The sequence below is a fragment of the Neopsephotus bourkii genome, unplaced genomic scaffold (genome assembly GCF_033783945.1).
Source record: "Neopsephotus bourkii isolate Nb327-2 ecotype Australia unplaced genomic scaffold, CSIRO-AGI_Nbou_v1 NB_614, whole genome shotgun sequence".
In the NCBI taxonomy this organism is placed as follows: Eukaryota; Metazoa; Chordata; class Aves; order Psittaciformes; family Psittacidae; genus Neopsephotus; species Neopsephotus bourkii.
In genome coordinates this window covers 120,819-137,869 of record NW_026901114.1, presented here as the reverse complement: position 1 = coordinate 137,869, position 17,051 = coordinate 120,819, and the positions used below count along the sequence as shown (strand labels likewise).

General features: G+C 57.5%; 3 protein-coding genes across 3 annotated transcripts; all 3 read left to right on the top strand.

The window, feature by feature from the left end:
• Positions 1 to 218: 218 nt before the first annotated feature.
• LOC133211471 (olfactory receptor 52I2-like) lies at positions 219 to 1,291 on the top strand. Its single transcript, XM_061351868.1, has one exon. It carries the CDS (start codon positions 234 to 236, stop codon positions 1,170 to 1,172), a length of 939 nt encoding a protein of 312 aa, XP_061207852.1. The 5' UTR covers positions 219 to 233; the 3' UTR covers positions 1,173 to 1,291.
• Positions 1,292 to 5,210: 3,919 nt separating this feature from the next.
• On the top strand, positions 5,211 to 6,231 carry LOC133211470 (olfactory receptor 52I2-like). The gene has a single exon (XM_061351867.1). It carries the CDS (start codon positions 5,211 to 5,213, stop codon positions 6,147 to 6,149), a length of 939 nt encoding a protein of 312 aa, XP_061207851.1. The 3' UTR covers positions 6,150 to 6,231.
• A 6,260-nt stretch (positions 6,232 to 12,491) lies between these two features.
• On the top strand, positions 12,492 to 16,505 carry LOC133211469 (olfactory receptor 52K2-like). The gene is made up of 2 exons (XM_061351866.1): positions 12,492 to 13,414; positions 16,324 to 16,505. The coding sequence occupies exons 1-2, from the start codon at positions 12,492 to 12,494 to the stop codon at positions 16,352 to 16,354; spliced, it is 954 nt and encodes a 317-aa protein (XP_061207850.1). The 3' UTR covers positions 16,355 to 16,505.
• The last annotated feature ends 546 nt before the right edge of the window (positions 16,506 to 17,051 follow it).

Below are 17,051 nucleotides of genomic sequence, written 5' to 3'. Positions count from 1 at the left end.
CCTTACAGGCTCTTTGAGCCCTCGCATCCCATTTATCCACCATTTCTGATCCATTCCCCCAGGCACCAGTGCTCTGCTGTGGTGCTCCTGCAGCATGCAAGGAACCCACGGTTTGGAGTCCTGACTTGGCTCTTGCACCAATGCAGAGATCCCACCTTCCCCCCTTGGCCGTGCACATCGCAGGGCTCATAAGTGGGCTCCCTTGGTTTAAGCACAAAGCCACATCTGCCTGCATGGCTCCTGACCCCTCCAACAGCAGCTCCTCCTCTTTCACCCTTGTGGGTGTCCCCCTCCTGGAAGTGTTCTCTGCCTACCTGGGCACCCTTTTCTGCTCAGCCTATATCATCGCCCTGCTAGGGAACGGAGTAGTGCTGCTGGTCATTGGGCTGGACAAGTCCCTGCGGGAGCCCCTCCACTGCCTCCTGGCCATGCTGGCCGTGGTCGACGTGGTGATGGCGACATCCATCGTGCCCAAGATGCTGAGCGTGCTCTGGCTCGACTCCACCGAGATCGGGGCCACGGCCTGCTTTGTGCAGATGTTCCTGGTTCACTCCACCACGTCGGAGGAGTCGGGGGTGCTCCTGGCCATGGCTGTGGACCGCTACGTGGCAGTTTGTCACCCGCTCAGGTACCGAGCCATCCTGACTCACCAAACCATTGCCTGCATAGGCCTGGCCATTGTGCTCAGAGGTATCCTCTTCATGATCCCCTTGATATGGATGGTGACCAGCCTCCCCTATTGCCATTCCCATGTGATTCCCCATTCCTATTGTGAGCACGTGGCCGTGGCCAAGCTGGCGTGTGCAGACCCCAGACCCAATGGGCTTTACAGTGTGGCTGGGTCCTCTCTCATAGTGGGGACGGATGCGGCTTTCATTGCTGCTTCCTATGGGATGATCCTTAACACTGTCCTGGGGAAGGGATCGGGCTGGAAGGCGCTGAGCACCTGTGGGTGCCACATCTGCGTGATGCTGCTCTATTACATCCCTGGCATAGCCTCCATCTACGCGCAGCACTTCGGCAGCACCATGTCCGTGCCTGCCCAGGTTCTGCTGGCTGATCTCTACCTCACCCTCCCCACCATGCTCAACCCCATCATTTACAGCATGAGGACCAAGCAGATCCGTGGGGCTCTGCTCAGAATGCTCTTTTCCAGGAAGGTTCGTGCCTGACGCAGGGTCAGCGGTTTTCCAGGTGTATCCGTCCCTGCAGAGACAGCACCAGTTCCATTCCCATTAAGGGCACGTGGTGAACAGAAGCAATGAGAGGAGGAGGGAGAACCTCCACAAGCGCATGAGACCCTGCTCTGTGATGAGAGTTAAGTGGGACTGGGAGCATGACCAAACATGAGCTCCTATTCCCCTTCCCAGGTGGTACAGAGAAGTGAGAGCCACCTTTGAGTTTTGAGGTGCTCCTGATGCCATCAGCATCCCTGTGATTCTTTAAATGGCATTTCAGGGCCTCAGGTATAACTGTGTCAATACACAGATCATTCCAAGTGGGGAAATGTCTCCTGTGTTGTCTCTTTAGTCCCTGCTGGACTGTGAGGGCCAGCAATGGGAGACTGTCACCACTGCAGATGCGGTGGCCACAGGGGTTCTCCTCCCTGGGCCTCTCCTGCACAAAAGGCTCATCCTCACTGAGCACAGAGCAGCTTCTGCACGTTCCTGGCTCATGATGGAAACTGAGCATCCCCCAAACCGAGCTCTTCACAGCGTTGTGCCCATGCAGCAATTCACAGCAGTGGGGTGAGGAACCCGGAGCGAGGAGATGCTCGGTGCGGTCTAGCTCTGTGTCCCTGTGGCCACAGCTTGAAGATGGGGAAATGAACACTGGGTCTGTCTGGAGACACTCACCGGTCCTGTGTCTGCTTGGGGTGGTGACCAGAAGCACCTGAACAGCAAAATCCAGGCTGCCTGGAGCATGGGGGCCATGGGGCTGAGCAGCTCTTGCTGCTGCTGGACCTGCTGCACCGCAGGCACCTCTGAGCCCTCCGAGCCACCACCTATGGCCAGCAGGCTCCATTCAGGAGCTGCAGCACCCAGCCCTGCTGAGACTTCTCTGGTGCAACCTGTTCCAGTGGAAGGGGTCCCTGCCCTTGGCAGGGGTTGGAGCTGGAGGAGTTTTAAGCTCCCTTCAGCACAAACCAGCCTGGGATCCTATGATTGCCCACGTGTTGGGCCAGGGTTATGTGACAGCTCCCATTAGGATGTTTAAGATAAGCCCGTGATGAAACAGCAAGGAGAGTTCAGCAGAAATGAATGGCCCCATCTCAGAGGTGCTCACGTCCTCTGCTCGAGGAGAGGAGCCACGACCTCGCTTGGATCTGAGGGTGGTGGAGGAGCAGAGGGCTCAACTGGGGGCTGTGTCCATTAACACAAGGAATCAGCAGGAAAGCACTCAGAGGTGCTGTGTTTCCTCCCACAGCGAGGGAGCAGGACAGTCCCCATCCTCCTCAGACACACTCAGGGTAGAGGTCCACAGGGTCACCACCATCTCCCATCACTGCACTGAAAGATGCTGGTGCAGCACCATTGCTATGCCCTGTTTCAGGTGTCAGCGTTAGGCTGGGGTGAATACTGCCCGAAGATCACTGGGACCATGGATGTGAAGGCAATCTGGAGGACCAGCTCCAGGCATGGACTGGCACCAGGTCTGCAACAGCCACCACCATGAATCCCACCCAAACTGTTGTGCTTAGTCCTCATTTCTACATTAGTTTAAAGATTAAACTCAGTGAAACACCCTCAGCTTCGGAACAGGTTTGACTCTGTCATTCCGTGCTTCAGACCATTTTTTCCTGCCTTTTTCGTGTTTATTTGGCTTTCTGCTGGACTTTTCCTGACATCTTGAGAACAGCTTTGACAGAACGTTTGTGCCCCCTCGAAACTGCTTTTACTGTGGAGAAATGGCACATTCCAGTCTTGTGCTGGCTGAAATGGGAGCCTGGTGGGGCAAGGGCAGTTCATGCTCTTTGGGCTGAGAGACCCAGAGCTCCTGGTTCAGCAGAGCCTGCCCATGCCCTGCTCCAGGCAGAAACACAGGGAAGGGTTTCAGTGCTGGAGACAGCTCCATGCAGCGGTGCCTGCCTGGCTCGGCCGCTCCCGACACCCATCACTTGTCAAGGAAACCAGAGCTGAGCTGGGACTAAGGCTGCTGCCCTCAGCCCCCCCGCTGAGGCCGTTACAGGGGGTGCCTGGGGAGGGCTCCGGTGCTCCTGGGGATCTCCATCCAGGAGGCTCCCCCCGGCATTGCCTGGGGTGATTTATGCCCCTGCCCACAGGAGATGCTTCGGGTCTCCTGGGGATCTCCATCCAGGAGGCTCCCCCCGGCATTGCCTGGGGTGATTTATGCCCCTGCCCACAGGAGATGCTTCGGGTCTCCTGGGGATCTCCATCCAGGAGGCTCCCCCCGGCATTGCCTGGGGTGATTTATGCCCCTGCCCACAGGAGATGCTTCCTCTCTCCTCGGTGTGAGCATCCCCAGTGGTGGCAGCAAGCAGAGCGAGGTGAGTGCCTCTATGGCAGGACGGGCATCAGGCAGGGCACGGAGACAGCGCAGGGTGCCGAGGGATGGGAGGGTGGTGGGACACCGGTATCTGCCCTGTTTGATTCCAGGGTGAGGCAGCTGGGAAAAGGCAATTGCTGGGCAATATTGTTAAAAGTAGTTTTCTAAGCTTTTGAAGCGTTTTCTCAACTGGAACTGTAGCTGCAAGGCTGCAGAGCCCTGCTTGTGAGTGTTTGTTAGGGAAAAACAGGGCTTGAGTTAGGAAAGTGAACAGGTAGATCCCAACCTTTTAACCAAAGCCAGGCACTGATGCGGAAGAGTCAGCTTGGTTTCATCTGTATGGATGAATCTGTAACATCCCAAGCCCCTCTCCAGCTTCCCTGCAGCCCCTTTAGGCACTGGAAGGTTCCCATCGCTCCACTGACTCTTACCTGGATGTCCAGAGCCGCTTGGGATGCCCCCCGGTACCCGAGGCATCCCTGTGGGAGATGCGACCATCACCAGGGTTCTGATTCACACCCATTTAACTCAGGTGAGTGCTCCTGTCCTGACCAGGCTTTCCAGCCAGCAGCTCCTGCAGCAGCCCCAGTCCTGGCGCTGAGCCCTAGTTCAAAGGGTTCAAAGCCTCCAAAGCCTGATGCTCTGTTTGAAACCTGCAGATGCCGTTTCCTCAGTTGCTTCCCAAAACCTCCTTGATTCTCACCCTGAACCTCCCTCCCTGCTGCTTCCACTGCTGCCCCCCGGCCATGTCCTGTGCTCGGTTTAGCCTCAAGGACCCTCCTGTGGGGTTTGCACACGGGAATTTGCTCCGTGCTGTCACCAGCATGGGATCTGTCAGCCAGGGCCCCCCCCTCCTGCTGCTCGCTGTGAAGCTGCTGGTGCAGCATCATCCAGGTGAGGGCAGGGGGCTGGGGTGGGCACCACTTGCCTGGTCCTGGCCACCACATGGGGAGAAGCAGCAGAGCAGGAGCCCGGTCTGGGCACAGATGACTGGGCAGATGCTGCTGCCCAGGTGCTGGGACCCTTCTCCTTGTCTGCCCAGGCTGTTCCCTGGAGCTTCGCTGTTGACTTCAAGCTTCTCCCAGCAGAACAAACCCTCAGGAATTCATCTTTTCCCCTTCCTACCCCCCGGTCTCGCAGGTTCCTCCCATGGCTGGAGGACAGAAGGAAGCCAGGGCAGCAAAAGCCCTTTTCATGATCACATTTGTCATTCCAGAGCACGTCCTGAGGCCACGTTTTGCTTTACAGACCTGGAGGAACTCCCCACGCTGTGCCCAGTGCAGGACCCCGGCTGCTCCGGTACAAGCACTGTCGGAGGGAGGCTGGATGCTGACCTGATTCTCCCCTCCTGCAGCTCATTTCAAAGTGCCAGCTGAGCATCCACCAAAGAAGTGAGCCCTTCACAAGGAACAGGCTGTGGCAGCCCCTTGCTTGGTCCTGGTGGCACCACCTGAAACATGAACTGCTTCACCTTACAGGCTCTTTGAGCCCTCGCATCCCATTTATCCACCATTTCTGATCCATTCCCCCAGGCACCAGTGCTCTGCTGTGGTGCTCCTGCAGCATGCAAGGAACCCACGGTTTGGAGTCCTGACTTGGCTCTTGCACCAATGCAGAGATCCCACCTTCCCCCCTTGGCCGTGCACATCACAGGGCTCATAAGTGGGCTCCCTTGGTTTAAGCACAAAGCCACATCTGCCTGCATGGCTCCTGACCCCTCCAACAGCAGCTCCTCCTCTTTCACCCTTGTGGGTGTCCCCCTCCTGGAAGTGTTCTCTGCCTACCTGGGCACCCTTTTCTGCTCAGCCTATATCATCGCCCTGCTAGGGAACGGAGTAGTGCTGCTGGTCATTGGGCTGGACAAGTCCCTGCGGGAGCCCCTCCACTGCCTCCTGGCCATGCTGGCCGTGGTCGACGTGGTGATGGCGACATCCATCGTGCCCAAGATGCTGAGCGTGCTCTGGCTCGACTCCACCGAGATCGGGGCCACGGCCTGCTTTGTGCAGATGTTCCTGGTTCACTCCACCACGTCGGAGGAGTCGGGGGTGCTCCTGGCCATGGCTGTGGACCGCTACGTGGCAGTTTGTCACCCGCTCAGGTACCGAGCCATCCTGACTCACCAAACCATTGCCTGCATAGGCCTGGCCATTGTGCTCAGAGGTATCCTCTTCATGATCCCCTTGATATGGATGGTGACCAGCCTCCCCTATTGCCATTCCCATGTGATTCCCCATTCCTATTGTGAGCACGTGGCTGTGGCCAAGCTGGCGTGTGCAGACCCCACACCCAATGGGCTTTACAGTGTGGCTGGGTCCTCTCTCATAGTGGGGACGGATGCGGCTTTCATTGCTGCTTCCTATGGGATGATCCTTAACACTGTCCTGGGGAAGGGATCGGGCTGGAAGGCGCTGAGCACCTGTGGGTGCCACATCTGCGTGATGCTGCTCTATTACATCCCTGGCATAGCCTCCATCTACGCGCAGCACTTCGGCAGCACCATGTCCGTGCCTGCCCAGGTTCTGCTGGCTGATCTCTACCTCACCCTCCCCACCATGCTGAACCCCATCATTTACAGCATGAGGACCAAGCAGATCCGTGGGGCTCTGCTCAGAATGCTCTTTTCCAGGAAGGTTCGTGCCTGACGCAGGGTCAGCGGTTTTCCAGGTGTATCCGTCCCTGCAGAGACAGCACCAGTTCCATTCCCATTAAGGGCACGTGGTGAACAGAAGCAATGAGAGGAGGAGGGAGAACCTCCACAAGCGCATGAGACCCTACTCTGATGAGAGTTAAGTGGGACTGGGAGCATGACCAAACATGAGCTCCTATTCCCCTTCCCAGGTGGTACAGAGAAGTGAGAGCCACCTTTGAGTTTTGAGGTGCTCCTGATGCCATCAGCATCCCTGTGATTCTTTAAATGGCATTTCAGGGCCTCAGGTATAACTGTGTCAATACACAGATCATTCCAAGTGGGGAAATGTCTCCTGTGTTGTCTCTTTAGTCCCTGCTGGACTATGAGGGCCAGCAATGGGAGACTGTCACCACTGCAGATGCGGTGGCCACAGGGGTTCTCCTCCCTGGGCCTCTCCTGCACAAAAGGCTAATCCTCACCGAGCACAGAGCAGCTTCTGCACGTTCCTGGCTCATGATGGAAACTGAGCATCCCCCAAACCGAGCTCTTCACAGCGTTGTGCCCATGCAGCAATTCACAGCAGTGGGGTGAGGAACCCGGAGCGAGGAGATGCTCGGTGCGGTCTAGCTCTGTGTCCCTGTGGCCACAGCTTGAAGATGGGGAAATGAACACTGGGTCTGCCTGGAGACACTCACCGGTCCTGTGTCTGCTTGGGGTGGTGACCAGAAGCACCTGAACAGCAAAATCCAGGCTGCCTGGAGCATGGGGGCCATGGGGCTGAGCAGCTCTTGCTGCTGCTGGACCTGCTGCACCGCAGGCACCTCTGAGCCCTCCGAGCCACCACCTATGGCCAGCAGGCTCCATTCAGGAGCTGCAGCACCCAGCCCTGCGGAGACTTCTCTGGTGCAACCTGTTCCAGTGGAAGGGGCCCCTGCCCTTGGCAGGGGTTGGAGCTGGAGGAGCTTTAAGCTCCCTTCAGCACAAACCAGCCTGGGATCCTATGATTGCCCACGTGTTGGGCCAGGGTTATGTGACAGCTCCCATTAGGATGTTTAAGATAAGCCCGTGATGAAACAGCAAGGAGAGTTCAGCAGAAATGGAATGGCCCCATCTCAGAGGTGCTCACGTCCTCTGCTCGAGGAAGAGGAGCCACGACCTCGCTTGGATCTGAGGGTGGTGGAGGAGCAGAGGGCTCAACTGGGGGCTGTGTCCATTAACACAAGGAATCAGCAGGAAAGCACTCAGAGGTGCTGTGTTTCCTCCCACAGCGAGGGAGCAGGACAGTCCCCATCCTCCTCAGACACACTCAGGGTAGAGGTCCACAGGGTCACTGCCATCTCCCATCACTGCACTGAAAGATGCTGCTGCAGCACCATTGCTATGCCCTGTTTCAGGTGTCAGCGTTAGGCTGGGGTGAATACTGCCCGAAGATCACTGGGACCATGGATGTGAAGGGAATCTGGAGGACCAGCTCCAGGCATGGACTGGCACCAGGTCTGCAACAGCCACCACCATGAATCCCACCCAAACTGTTGTGCTTAGTCCTCATTTCTACATTAGTTTAAAGATTAAACTCAGTGAAACACCCTCAGCTTCGGAACAGGTTTGACTCTGTCATTCCGTGCTTCAAACCATTTTTTCCTGCCTTTTTCGTGTTTATTTGGCTTTCTGCTGGACTTTTCCTGACATCTTGAGAACAGCTTTGACAGAACGTTTGTGCCCCCTCGAAACTGCTTTTACTGTGGAGAAATGGCACATTCCAGCCTTGTGCTGGCTGAAATGGGAGCCTGGTGGGGCAAGGGCAGTTCATGCTCTTTGGGCTGAGAGACCCAGAGCTCCTGGTTCAGCAGAGCCTGCCCATGCCCTGCTCCAGGCAGAAACACAGGGAAGGGTTTCAGTGCTGGAGACAGCTCCATGCAGCGGTGCCTGCCTGGCTCGGCCGCTCCCGACACCCATCACTTGTCAAGGAAACCAGAGCTGAGCTGGGACTAAGGCTGCTGCCCTCAGCCCCCCCGCTGAGGCCGTTACAGGGGGTGCCTGGGGAGGGCTCCGGTGCTCCTGGGGATCTCCATCCAGGAGGCTCCCCCCGGCATTGCCTGGGGTGATTTATGCCCCTGCCCACAGGAGATGCTTCGGGTCTCCTGGGGATCTCCATCCAGGAGGCTCCCCCCGGCATTGCCTGGGGTGATTTATGCCCCTGCCCACAGGAGATGCTTCGGGTCTCCTGGGGATCTCCATCCAGGAGGCTCCCCCCGGCATTGCCTGGGGTGATTTATGCCCCTGCCCACAGGAGATGCTTCCTCTCTCCTCGGTGTGAGCATCCCCAGTGGTGGCAGCAAGCAGAGCGAGGTGAGTGCCTCTATGGCAGGACGGGCATCAGGCAGGGCACGGAGACAGCGCAGGGTGCCGAGGGATGGGAGGGTGGTGGGACACCGGTATCTGCCCTGTTTGATTCCAGGGTGAGGCAGCTGGGAAAGGCAATTGCTGGGCAATATTGTTAAAGTAGTTTTCTAAGCTTTTGAAGCGTTTTCTCAACTGGAACTGTAGCTGCAAGGCTGCAGAGCCCTGCTTGTGAGTGTTTGTTAGGGAAAAACAGGGCTTGAGTTAGGAAAGTGAACAGGTAGATCCCAACCTTTTAACCAAAGCCAGGCACTGATGCGCAACTTGGCCTTGAGCACTGCCAGGGATGGGGCAGCCACAGCTTCTCTGGGCACCCTGTGCCAGCGCCTCAGCACCCTCACAGGGAAGAGCTTCTGCCTAAGAGCTCAGCTCAGTCTCCCCTCGGGCAGGTTCAAGCCATTCCCCTTGGCCTGGCCCTACAGGCCCTTGTCCCAAGCCCCTCTCCAGCTTTCCTGCAGCCCCTTTAGGCACTGGAGCTGCTCTCAGGTCTCCCCTTCAGGAGCCTTCTCTTCTCCAGGCTGCCCCAGCCCAGCTCCCTCAGCCTGGCTCCATGGCAGGGCTGCTCCAGCCCTCACAGCATCCCCTTGCCCTCCTCTGGGCTCGCTCCAACAGCTCCACATCCTTCTCATGCTGGGGACCTGGAGCAAGCTGCTCCAGTGGAAGGGGTCCCTGCCCATGGCAGGGGTTGGAACTGGAGGAGCTTTAAGGTCATTTCCAACCCAAACCATTCCATGGCTCTGTAGTTCCATGAAGGATTCACTCTGCTGCAGGAGACAATTCCCACTGCCCCCGAGGTGTCTGCGATGAGGGAAGGGATGCAGGGGTTGAGATGGGGAGAGCTGAGACTGGAAGATAGGGCAAAGGAGACAGAAAGTGTTGTGGGAGAGTGCAGGGACCACTCCTTCAGTCAGAGGGATCTGCATCCAGCACTGTCTGTGAGGAGTGTAGATGATCTGAGCTGCAGCAAAGCAAGCTGGTGCCTCCACGGACCCGGTGGTGTGACCTCAATGCACAGTACTGATCTGTCATTGAAGTTCCATTTCCCAGAGTTGGGAAACTTAAAGCAGAGGGAATTTAGGCAAGGAACCGGCGGGGGGGTCACTTAGGAGGTGCCCTGAGCAAGTGCAGCTCATGGCCAAGCTCCACTACAGACTTGCAGGAAAGGACAGATGCAGCCAGGGGAGGGAATGGAGCACCAGGAGTCACGGCCAAAGCACCATGGATAGAGTGGAATGGGGGAGCTGGGCAGGATCTGATGGGAGTCAGATGCTGTTAGGTAGAGAAATCACATAAAAGCAGATGAAAGCATGTGCCTCTGCATGGAGAAGAGAGGTCCATGCCCACCGGAGGGAAAGGCAGCCAGAACTCCAGCTGTACCATTAACTTCATTGACTGGGAGCTGAGGAGGATGCTGACCAGAATGAATGTACTGCTAGGAACAGAAAGCAGAGAGAGCCGCAGGTCTGGGGAGGCTGCCCAAGGGAAAAGCATCTCTGAGATGGCCAAGGAGGTCTTGGGCCAAACTTCTGTGAGTCCTGGCATCCGCGGTCACTGCAGACGCTTCCTCAGGCCATTACTTGAGCGGGCAGGAGCGATGATGTGATTAGCTGCAGACTGCTCTGCCTGACGTCAATGCCCAGCAGAGCGCCCAAGAACTTAATGGTCAATAAGGAATTAAAGGATTGGAATCAAATTACATTAAAGCAATCAAGGTGGATTTGCAGGAAACAGCCCCTGTCAAACCAACCTGATTTCGTTTGCTGATGGGACGGCAGGTTTAGTTAATCATCACAGGGTTAGCTAACAGCAACGTGTCTCCAGCACGCTGCTCCGAGCTGAGGGCTGACACAGCGCAAGGACTGGGGAGCATCAGCAAAGGGGCTGCGTGATCAATAGCCCTCAGAAGGAAGCTGTCAGAGGCATCATCACCAGAAGCCTCTGTTTCTGCAGCAATGCTGCAGGGGCTGGCCCCAGCCTAGCAGTGACTCTGTGGGGCTTTCAGCAGTTGTCCCCAAATTGAGCACAAATTGGGTCTTGCCTTGCCTTTCCCCAGCATCATTTATGTGGAACAGCGGAGAGAGATGCACAGGCTTGGGCCTTCAAAGGAACTGTCTGCAATAGCTAAATACCAGTGTTTAGCTACTGGGGTAGGGAGTAGAGTAGGGAGCAGAGACTGGCAAGCAGCAGACGGAGGTTGAGAGGCTGATGCTGGGACCCAAAGGGCCCAGTTTTGATGCATGAGGGAGATGGGAGAGGTTTTATCCTTTCCAGAATAGGTGTTGTGATCTTGGAAATGTGCAGAAGCCTTCCCAGTAAGGCAGAGTGGAAGAGGTGGGGGGAGAGGAGGAGTTGCAGTGCTCTGGGTCTTTACCATGGGCATGGGAAGTACCTACCTCCATGCAGTGAAGGGGCCATAAGGGGCTCTCTGGCCAAGCACAGGAGGTAGAGGAGGATGCTGTGGCTGGGAGGAGCAGACAGGTGATGTCAAATGGGAAGAAACCCACATGGTTACAACCATGAGGACAAGTAGCACTTGAGGCAGAAGCAAAGAGATGGAGGTTCTCATCTCTGGGTGCCCACGAGCATGCACCACTGCACTTGTTCCAGCAAAGCATGTGATAGCAAATCCCATGTTATGGGGCTCCAGAGAGGGAAAAACGGGTGTAAAAGGCCGGTGTTTGTGACAGGGCACTGTTCTGCTTTCATCTGGCACTCCGTTTCCATGGCGGAGGGGTAGCACCATTTTAACCGTACCCTCCTGACTGCAGCTAGCAGCCCGGGGTGCTCCTGTCCCCTTAGTGCTGGGGGACAGCTCGGAGCATCACGGTTCTGCCTGCAGTTTCTCCCAGCCCGGTTTCACCATGGATCTGCTGTCTCGGTGCAGCTCCTGCACTGACCCAAGGCAGCAGCAGGATGGAACCGGTGCCATCAGGATCCGTACGCTCAGTCCTCATCCTGAGCCGGGCACAGGGAGGGAGGACACTTGCACGTCCCTGCAGCAAGTCCCTAAGCCCTGCCATTGCACTGCTCACAAAGGGTGGACAAAGACCAAACAGCCTGGGGTCACTGTGCCCCAAATTTGCCCACTGAGAGTGGCTGGAAGCCACAGCAGGGCAGGACACCATGTTATCAGCCTTTAGACAGCTCATAGAACCCCAGGCTGGTGTGGGGTGAAGGGACCTTAAAGCTCCTCCAGCTCCAACCCCTGCCATGGGCAGGGACCCCTTCCACTGGAGCAGCTTGCTCCAAGCCCCTGTGTCCAACCTGGCCTTGAGCACTGCCAGGGATGGGGCAGCCCCAGCTTCTCTGGGCACCCTGTGCCAGCGCCTCAGCACCCTCACAGGGAAGAGCTTCTGCCTTATCTCCAACCTGACCTTCCCCTGTTTCAGTCTGAACCCATCACCCCTTGTCCTATCCCTGCAGTCCCTAATGAAGAGTCCCTCCCCAGCATCCCTATAGGCCCCCTTCACACACTGGAAGCTGCTCTGAGGTCTCCACGCAGCTTCTCTTCCCCAGCCTCAACAGCCCCAATGTTCTCAGCCTGTCCCCATACGGGAGCTGCTGCAGCCCCTGAGCATCCTCGTGCCCTCCTCTGGACTTGCTTTAACTCTTCCATGTCCTCCTTATGTTGGGCATAGCAGAACTGCACATGGAACATACAGACCTGCTTATGGCAAAAGCCAGAGGTAAATCAGAGGGGCTGGAAGGAGAAGCCGAAGGGGAGGTGGCCGCATGTGGATGGCCAGGGCTCTCCAGTGCTGTCCTCTGGAAAGCAGTGAGCACAGCATCAGTTTAAACCCTGTCTGTAGGTAACAGAACTCTGTGATGCTGCAGCACCCCCCTGGCCAGCAAACCCCAACCTCTGCTGCTGTTATGGGCAGCAAACCCCAACCTCTCCATCACTGTTCCAGGGAACGCAAGTGGGGAACAAAGCCGGACCTCACCCACCCGGGCCATGTCGGCCACCAACCAGTCCAACACCAACCATTTGCCTTTTCTCCTGATGGGCATCCCTGACCTGGAAGCTCTGCACGTGTGGATTTCCATCCCATTCTGCTTCACATACGTCATGTCCTTGCTGGGGAACGGCATGGTGCTGCTCACTGTGGCACTGGACAGAGCCCTCCACGAGCCCATGTACTATTTCATCTCCATGCTGGCTGTCATCGACCTCGTCTTCTCCAGTGCCGTGGTTCCCAAGATGCTGGCTGTGTTCTGGCTGGATTCAAGGCAGATTGGTTTTGAGGCCTGCTTCATCCAGATGTTCTTCATCCACACGTTCACCGCGGTGGAGTCAGGGGTGCTCCTGGCAATGTCCTTTGACCGCTACGTTGCCATCTGCAACCCCCTGCGGTACAGCACCATCCTGACCACCTCGAGGACCATGCAGATAGGGCTGCTGTCCTTGGCCAGGGGCGCTGGTGTCATGACACCCTTAATGTGCCTGCTCACCAGGCTGCCCTACTGCCGGAGCAGGGCGATCCCTCACTCGTACTGCGAGCACATGGCCGTGGTGGGGCTGGCCTGCGCCGACCCCGCTGCCAGCCACCGCTACAGCATCATCGTGGCCACGCTGCTGGTGGGGACAGACTCAGCCTTCATCGCCTCCTCCTACGCCATGATCCTCAGGTCCGTGCTGAGGCTGCCATGCCACGAGGCTCGGCTCAAGGCCCTCAGGACCTGCGGGTCCCACGTGTCCATCATCCTGCTCTTTTACATCGGTGGCCTTCTCTCCATGTACCTGCAGATGTTCTCCTTCGGCTCAGCACCGCACGTCCAAGTCCTGGTGGCTGATTTGTATCTGACAGTGCCTCCCATGCTCAACCCCCTCATTTACGGCCTAAAGATGAAGCAGATGCAGGAGGGGATGCTCAGGCTGCTGGGGCACTTGGTGCCACTCAGTGTGCCACAAGCTGACAAGGACAGGTCAGATGCTGAGAGGAGGAGGCACCAGCAGAAACCAACTGACCCCGTTATGGAATAGGTGTGAAGTGCAGTGAATTATCCTCCAGGAACATCCATCTTTCTCCAGTGACTACAGAGCGAACCTAGACCACATGCCTAATGCTGACCCGGTGGTGGCCTACACTACACCAGTGTCATATCATAGAATAGTTCGGGTTGCAGGGACCTTAAAGCCCATCCAGCCCCAACCCCTGCCATGGGCAGGGACCCCTTCCACTGGAGCAGCTTGCTCCAAGCCCTGTCGCCACCCTTGCGAGTGTTCACACCCTGTGTAGAGGATGCCCCCAGTGCCATGGGGTAGTGGTGGCCTTGGCAGTGCTGGGAGCCATCAGAACTGGTAACCCTAAAGCTCTTTCCAACCTGGGTGATTCTATGGCTCTATCGCTCTAAGGCCAATGCAAGGAATGAGCCGACCCAAGTTCCAGCCCCGCAGGGATCAGCTGGAAAGGAGACAGCCAGGATGGGGACATTGCTCTGAGTAGAAGCATCGCTGCTGCCCACACTGAGCTCAGAAACTCACCCCTAGATCCAAAGCGGGAGCTGTTCCCTGCTCCTGACCTATCCCATGGGTCCCAGTGCCAGGAATGGTCACGGACTGCTCCAGAAAGGGACTTACTTCAGAATTCCCCAGCGAGTGGGGCAGATTTGTCACTGCTTGGCGAGGGGGGATCTGCTCCAGAGCAAGGGAAATCAGATGTGCCCTGCACTGTGTGCTGCATCCGCCCACCCTTGCTTCCTTCCCCCCTCTCCTCATCCAAACCTGTGTCAACACTGGCTAAGTCACAGGGTCCCAGAATGGTTTGGTCTGAAAGGAACCATAAATATCCTCCAGCACCAACCCATCCTGATGTGCACCCACTGGAAACCTCCAAGGAATCACAGAATATCTCAGGCTGGAAAGGAAGGATCGGGAGTGCAGCGCCCTGCTCCTCACAGGACAACCCCAAACTGAACCCTATGGCCACGAGCATTGTCCAGATGCTCCTTAAATGCTCCTAACCTCTGAAGCCTGAGGTTAAAGATGTCTACCAGGGAGCAGTCCAGCACTGGAACAGAGGCAATGCCCCAGCACAGAGCCTTAGACAAGCATCCTGCTCATCCTCCTGCAGGGCAGGAGAAAGGGGCAGGCACCCCCCCAGGCACTGACAGGGATCAGATAAACCCACAGCAGTTCCTGGTCACTGTGAGAATGAAGCTGGGAGCGTTTTGCTGTGCTGAGGACAGAGCACAGGGCGCTCCCAGCTCGGATGAACTCCTCCATACCCATCCTTACAAACCCGGGTTAAAGGCATAACCTTAGAAACGTAACCTTAAAAACATAACCTTAAAAACATAACCTTAACCTTACACACTCTGGTTATGTTGCTCAGCATCTCCTCAGTCAGCAAAGTGAAAGGGGGGTTACCAGCACTCAGGACCAGCACTGCTGTAGGTGCTGGTGTGGCACAAAGTCCTCCTGCCACCGATGCCCTAAGGGATGCTGCACTGAACTCTGGTCATGGGGACACTGAGAAAGACTAAAACTGAAATGAGATCCAGCCTGTCTCTGCTTCCTGCTCTCTGCATCAGCCATGGAATCCCAGGGGGGTTTGGGTTGAAGGGACCTTAAAGCCCATCCAGCCCCAGCCCCTGCCACGGGCAGGGACCCCTTCCACTGGAGCAGCTTTCTCCAAGCCCCTGTGTCCAACCTGGCCTTGAGCACTGCCAGGGATGGGGCAGCCACAGCTTCTCTGGGCACCCTGTGCCAGCGCCTCAGCACCCTCACAGGGAAGAGCTTCTGCCTAAGAGCTCAGCTCAGGCTCCCCTCGGGCAGGTTCATAACTGGGTGGGGGGGAGTGGGGCTGGAAAGTCAAACTGGGATCCTGCCCCGGTCTGTCTGCAGAGCGATGACAGAGGATGTGGGGATGTGCACACACACACACACACACACGCACACACGCACCCATCCCCACACGCACCCATCCCCAGGGCCACCAGCCCTGGTTCCAGCCAAGCAACCGCTGCAAGATCCCCAGTGAAGCATCATCAGCTGCACACCACTGATTGGTCCCTGGGCAGTGAGGCCTGGCGGGAGCAGGGGTGGGCAGCGTCAGCAGCATCAATCCCCTGCGGCCCTGCGCTGCGATTACTCATTAGCCCTAATTGGGCTGTTCCCAGGGAGGAGCTGAGGAGAGGAAAACACAAAGTTCGGTTGCTTTTAACTTCGACCCCTTGGAGGAAAACAAGCCAGGAGCTCCGGGCTCCTTGAGGGATGCTCCTGCCCCACAGCCCGGCCCCACAGCCCGGAATGCCTGCCCAGGGCACAGGGGTGGATGCTGCACGGCAGCGCCGGGAGCCTGATGGTTGGGATCCTGCTGGTCCCTGGGGTGAGCAGCGCTCAGCTCGCTGCCAGCACAGGGATGCTCCATCACTGAACACTGCCGGAGGGTCCTGAGCCTGGGAACGGCTCTTCCCCAAGCCAGGAGCCTGGTTACCCCCGGGGACCCTGCTGAGGGCATCCGATGTGAAGGGTCCAGCCTCTGCTTCCACCACCCAGCAACACCTGCGGGGAGATGGAGCTGAACACGAGCAGCTTGTGCCCAGGCAGCCCCCAGCATCCTGGCCTGGATCAGCACCAGTGCGGCAGCAGGGCCAGGGCAGGGATTGTGCCCCTGCACTGGGCACTGGTGAGGCCGCACCTCGGATCCTGTGCTCAGCTCTGGGCCCCTCACTGCAAGAGAGACATTGAGGGGCTGGAGCGGGGCCAGAGAAGGGAATGGAGCTGGTGCAGGGCCTGGAGCCCAAGGGTGATGGGGAAGGGCTGAGGGACCTGGGGGGTTCAGATGGAGAAGAGAAGGCTCAGGGGGGACCTGATGGCTGCCTCCAAGTGCCTGAGAGGAGGATGGAGCCAGGAGGGGCTGGGCTCTGCTCCCAAGGAACAAGGGATGGGACAAGAGGAACCGGCCTCAAGCTGCACCAGGGCAGGGTTAGATGGAGCTGAGGAGCAATTCCTGCCCCAGAGGGTGCTCAGGCATTGGAACAGGCTGCCCAGGGCAGGGCTGCAGGCACCGGCCCTGCAAGGGTTCACACTCTGTGGAGACGAGGCCTCAGTGCCATGGGGCAGTGGTGGCTGTGGGGCAGTGCTGGGAGCGGTTGCACTGGATGCTCCTGGAGCTCTTTCCCAACCTGGTTAATTCCATGATTCCATGGTTCTGAAATGCTGGGGGTGCCCTCACCTTTGTCCCCACTGCCATCATTTTAGGGGTGCTTGTGGCCCCTGACAGCAGCTCCCAGCAAACCCTTCAGCTTGTGCCCCCCCCAAACCCAAGCCCTTCCCCTTTAGGACAGCGCTGCCCTGGGGACAGACCCAGCTCAGCATCCCTGAAGTGCACAAACCACCCTGCACCCTGAGCCCTGCTTGCACCCTGCACCCTGCACTCTGCACCTTGCACCCTGCACATTGCACCCTGCACCTTGTACCCTGCACTCTGCACCTTGCACCCTGCACATTGCACCCTGCACCCTGAGCCCTGCTTGCACCCTGCACTCTGAGCCTTAACCATGCACCATT

Excerpts from the sequence above, each read along its gene's own strand:
- LOC133211471 (XM_061351868.1), top strand. The coding sequence starts at position 234 with ATGGCTCCTGACCCCTCCAACAGCAGCTCCTCCTCTTTCACCCTTGTG.
- LOC133211470 (XM_061351867.1), top strand. The coding sequence starts at position 5,211 with ATGGCTCCTGACCCCTCCAACAGCAGCTCCTCCTCTTTCACCCTTGTG.
- LOC133211469 (XM_061351866.1), top strand. The coding sequence starts at position 12,492 with ATGTCGGCCACCAACCAGTCCAACACCAACCATTTGCCTTTTCTCCTG. Across the intron at positions 13,415-16,323 it reads CAGGAGGGGATGCTCAGGCT|ATGGAGAAGAGAAGGCTCAG; the intron begins GCTGGGGCACTT and ends TGGGGGGTTCAG.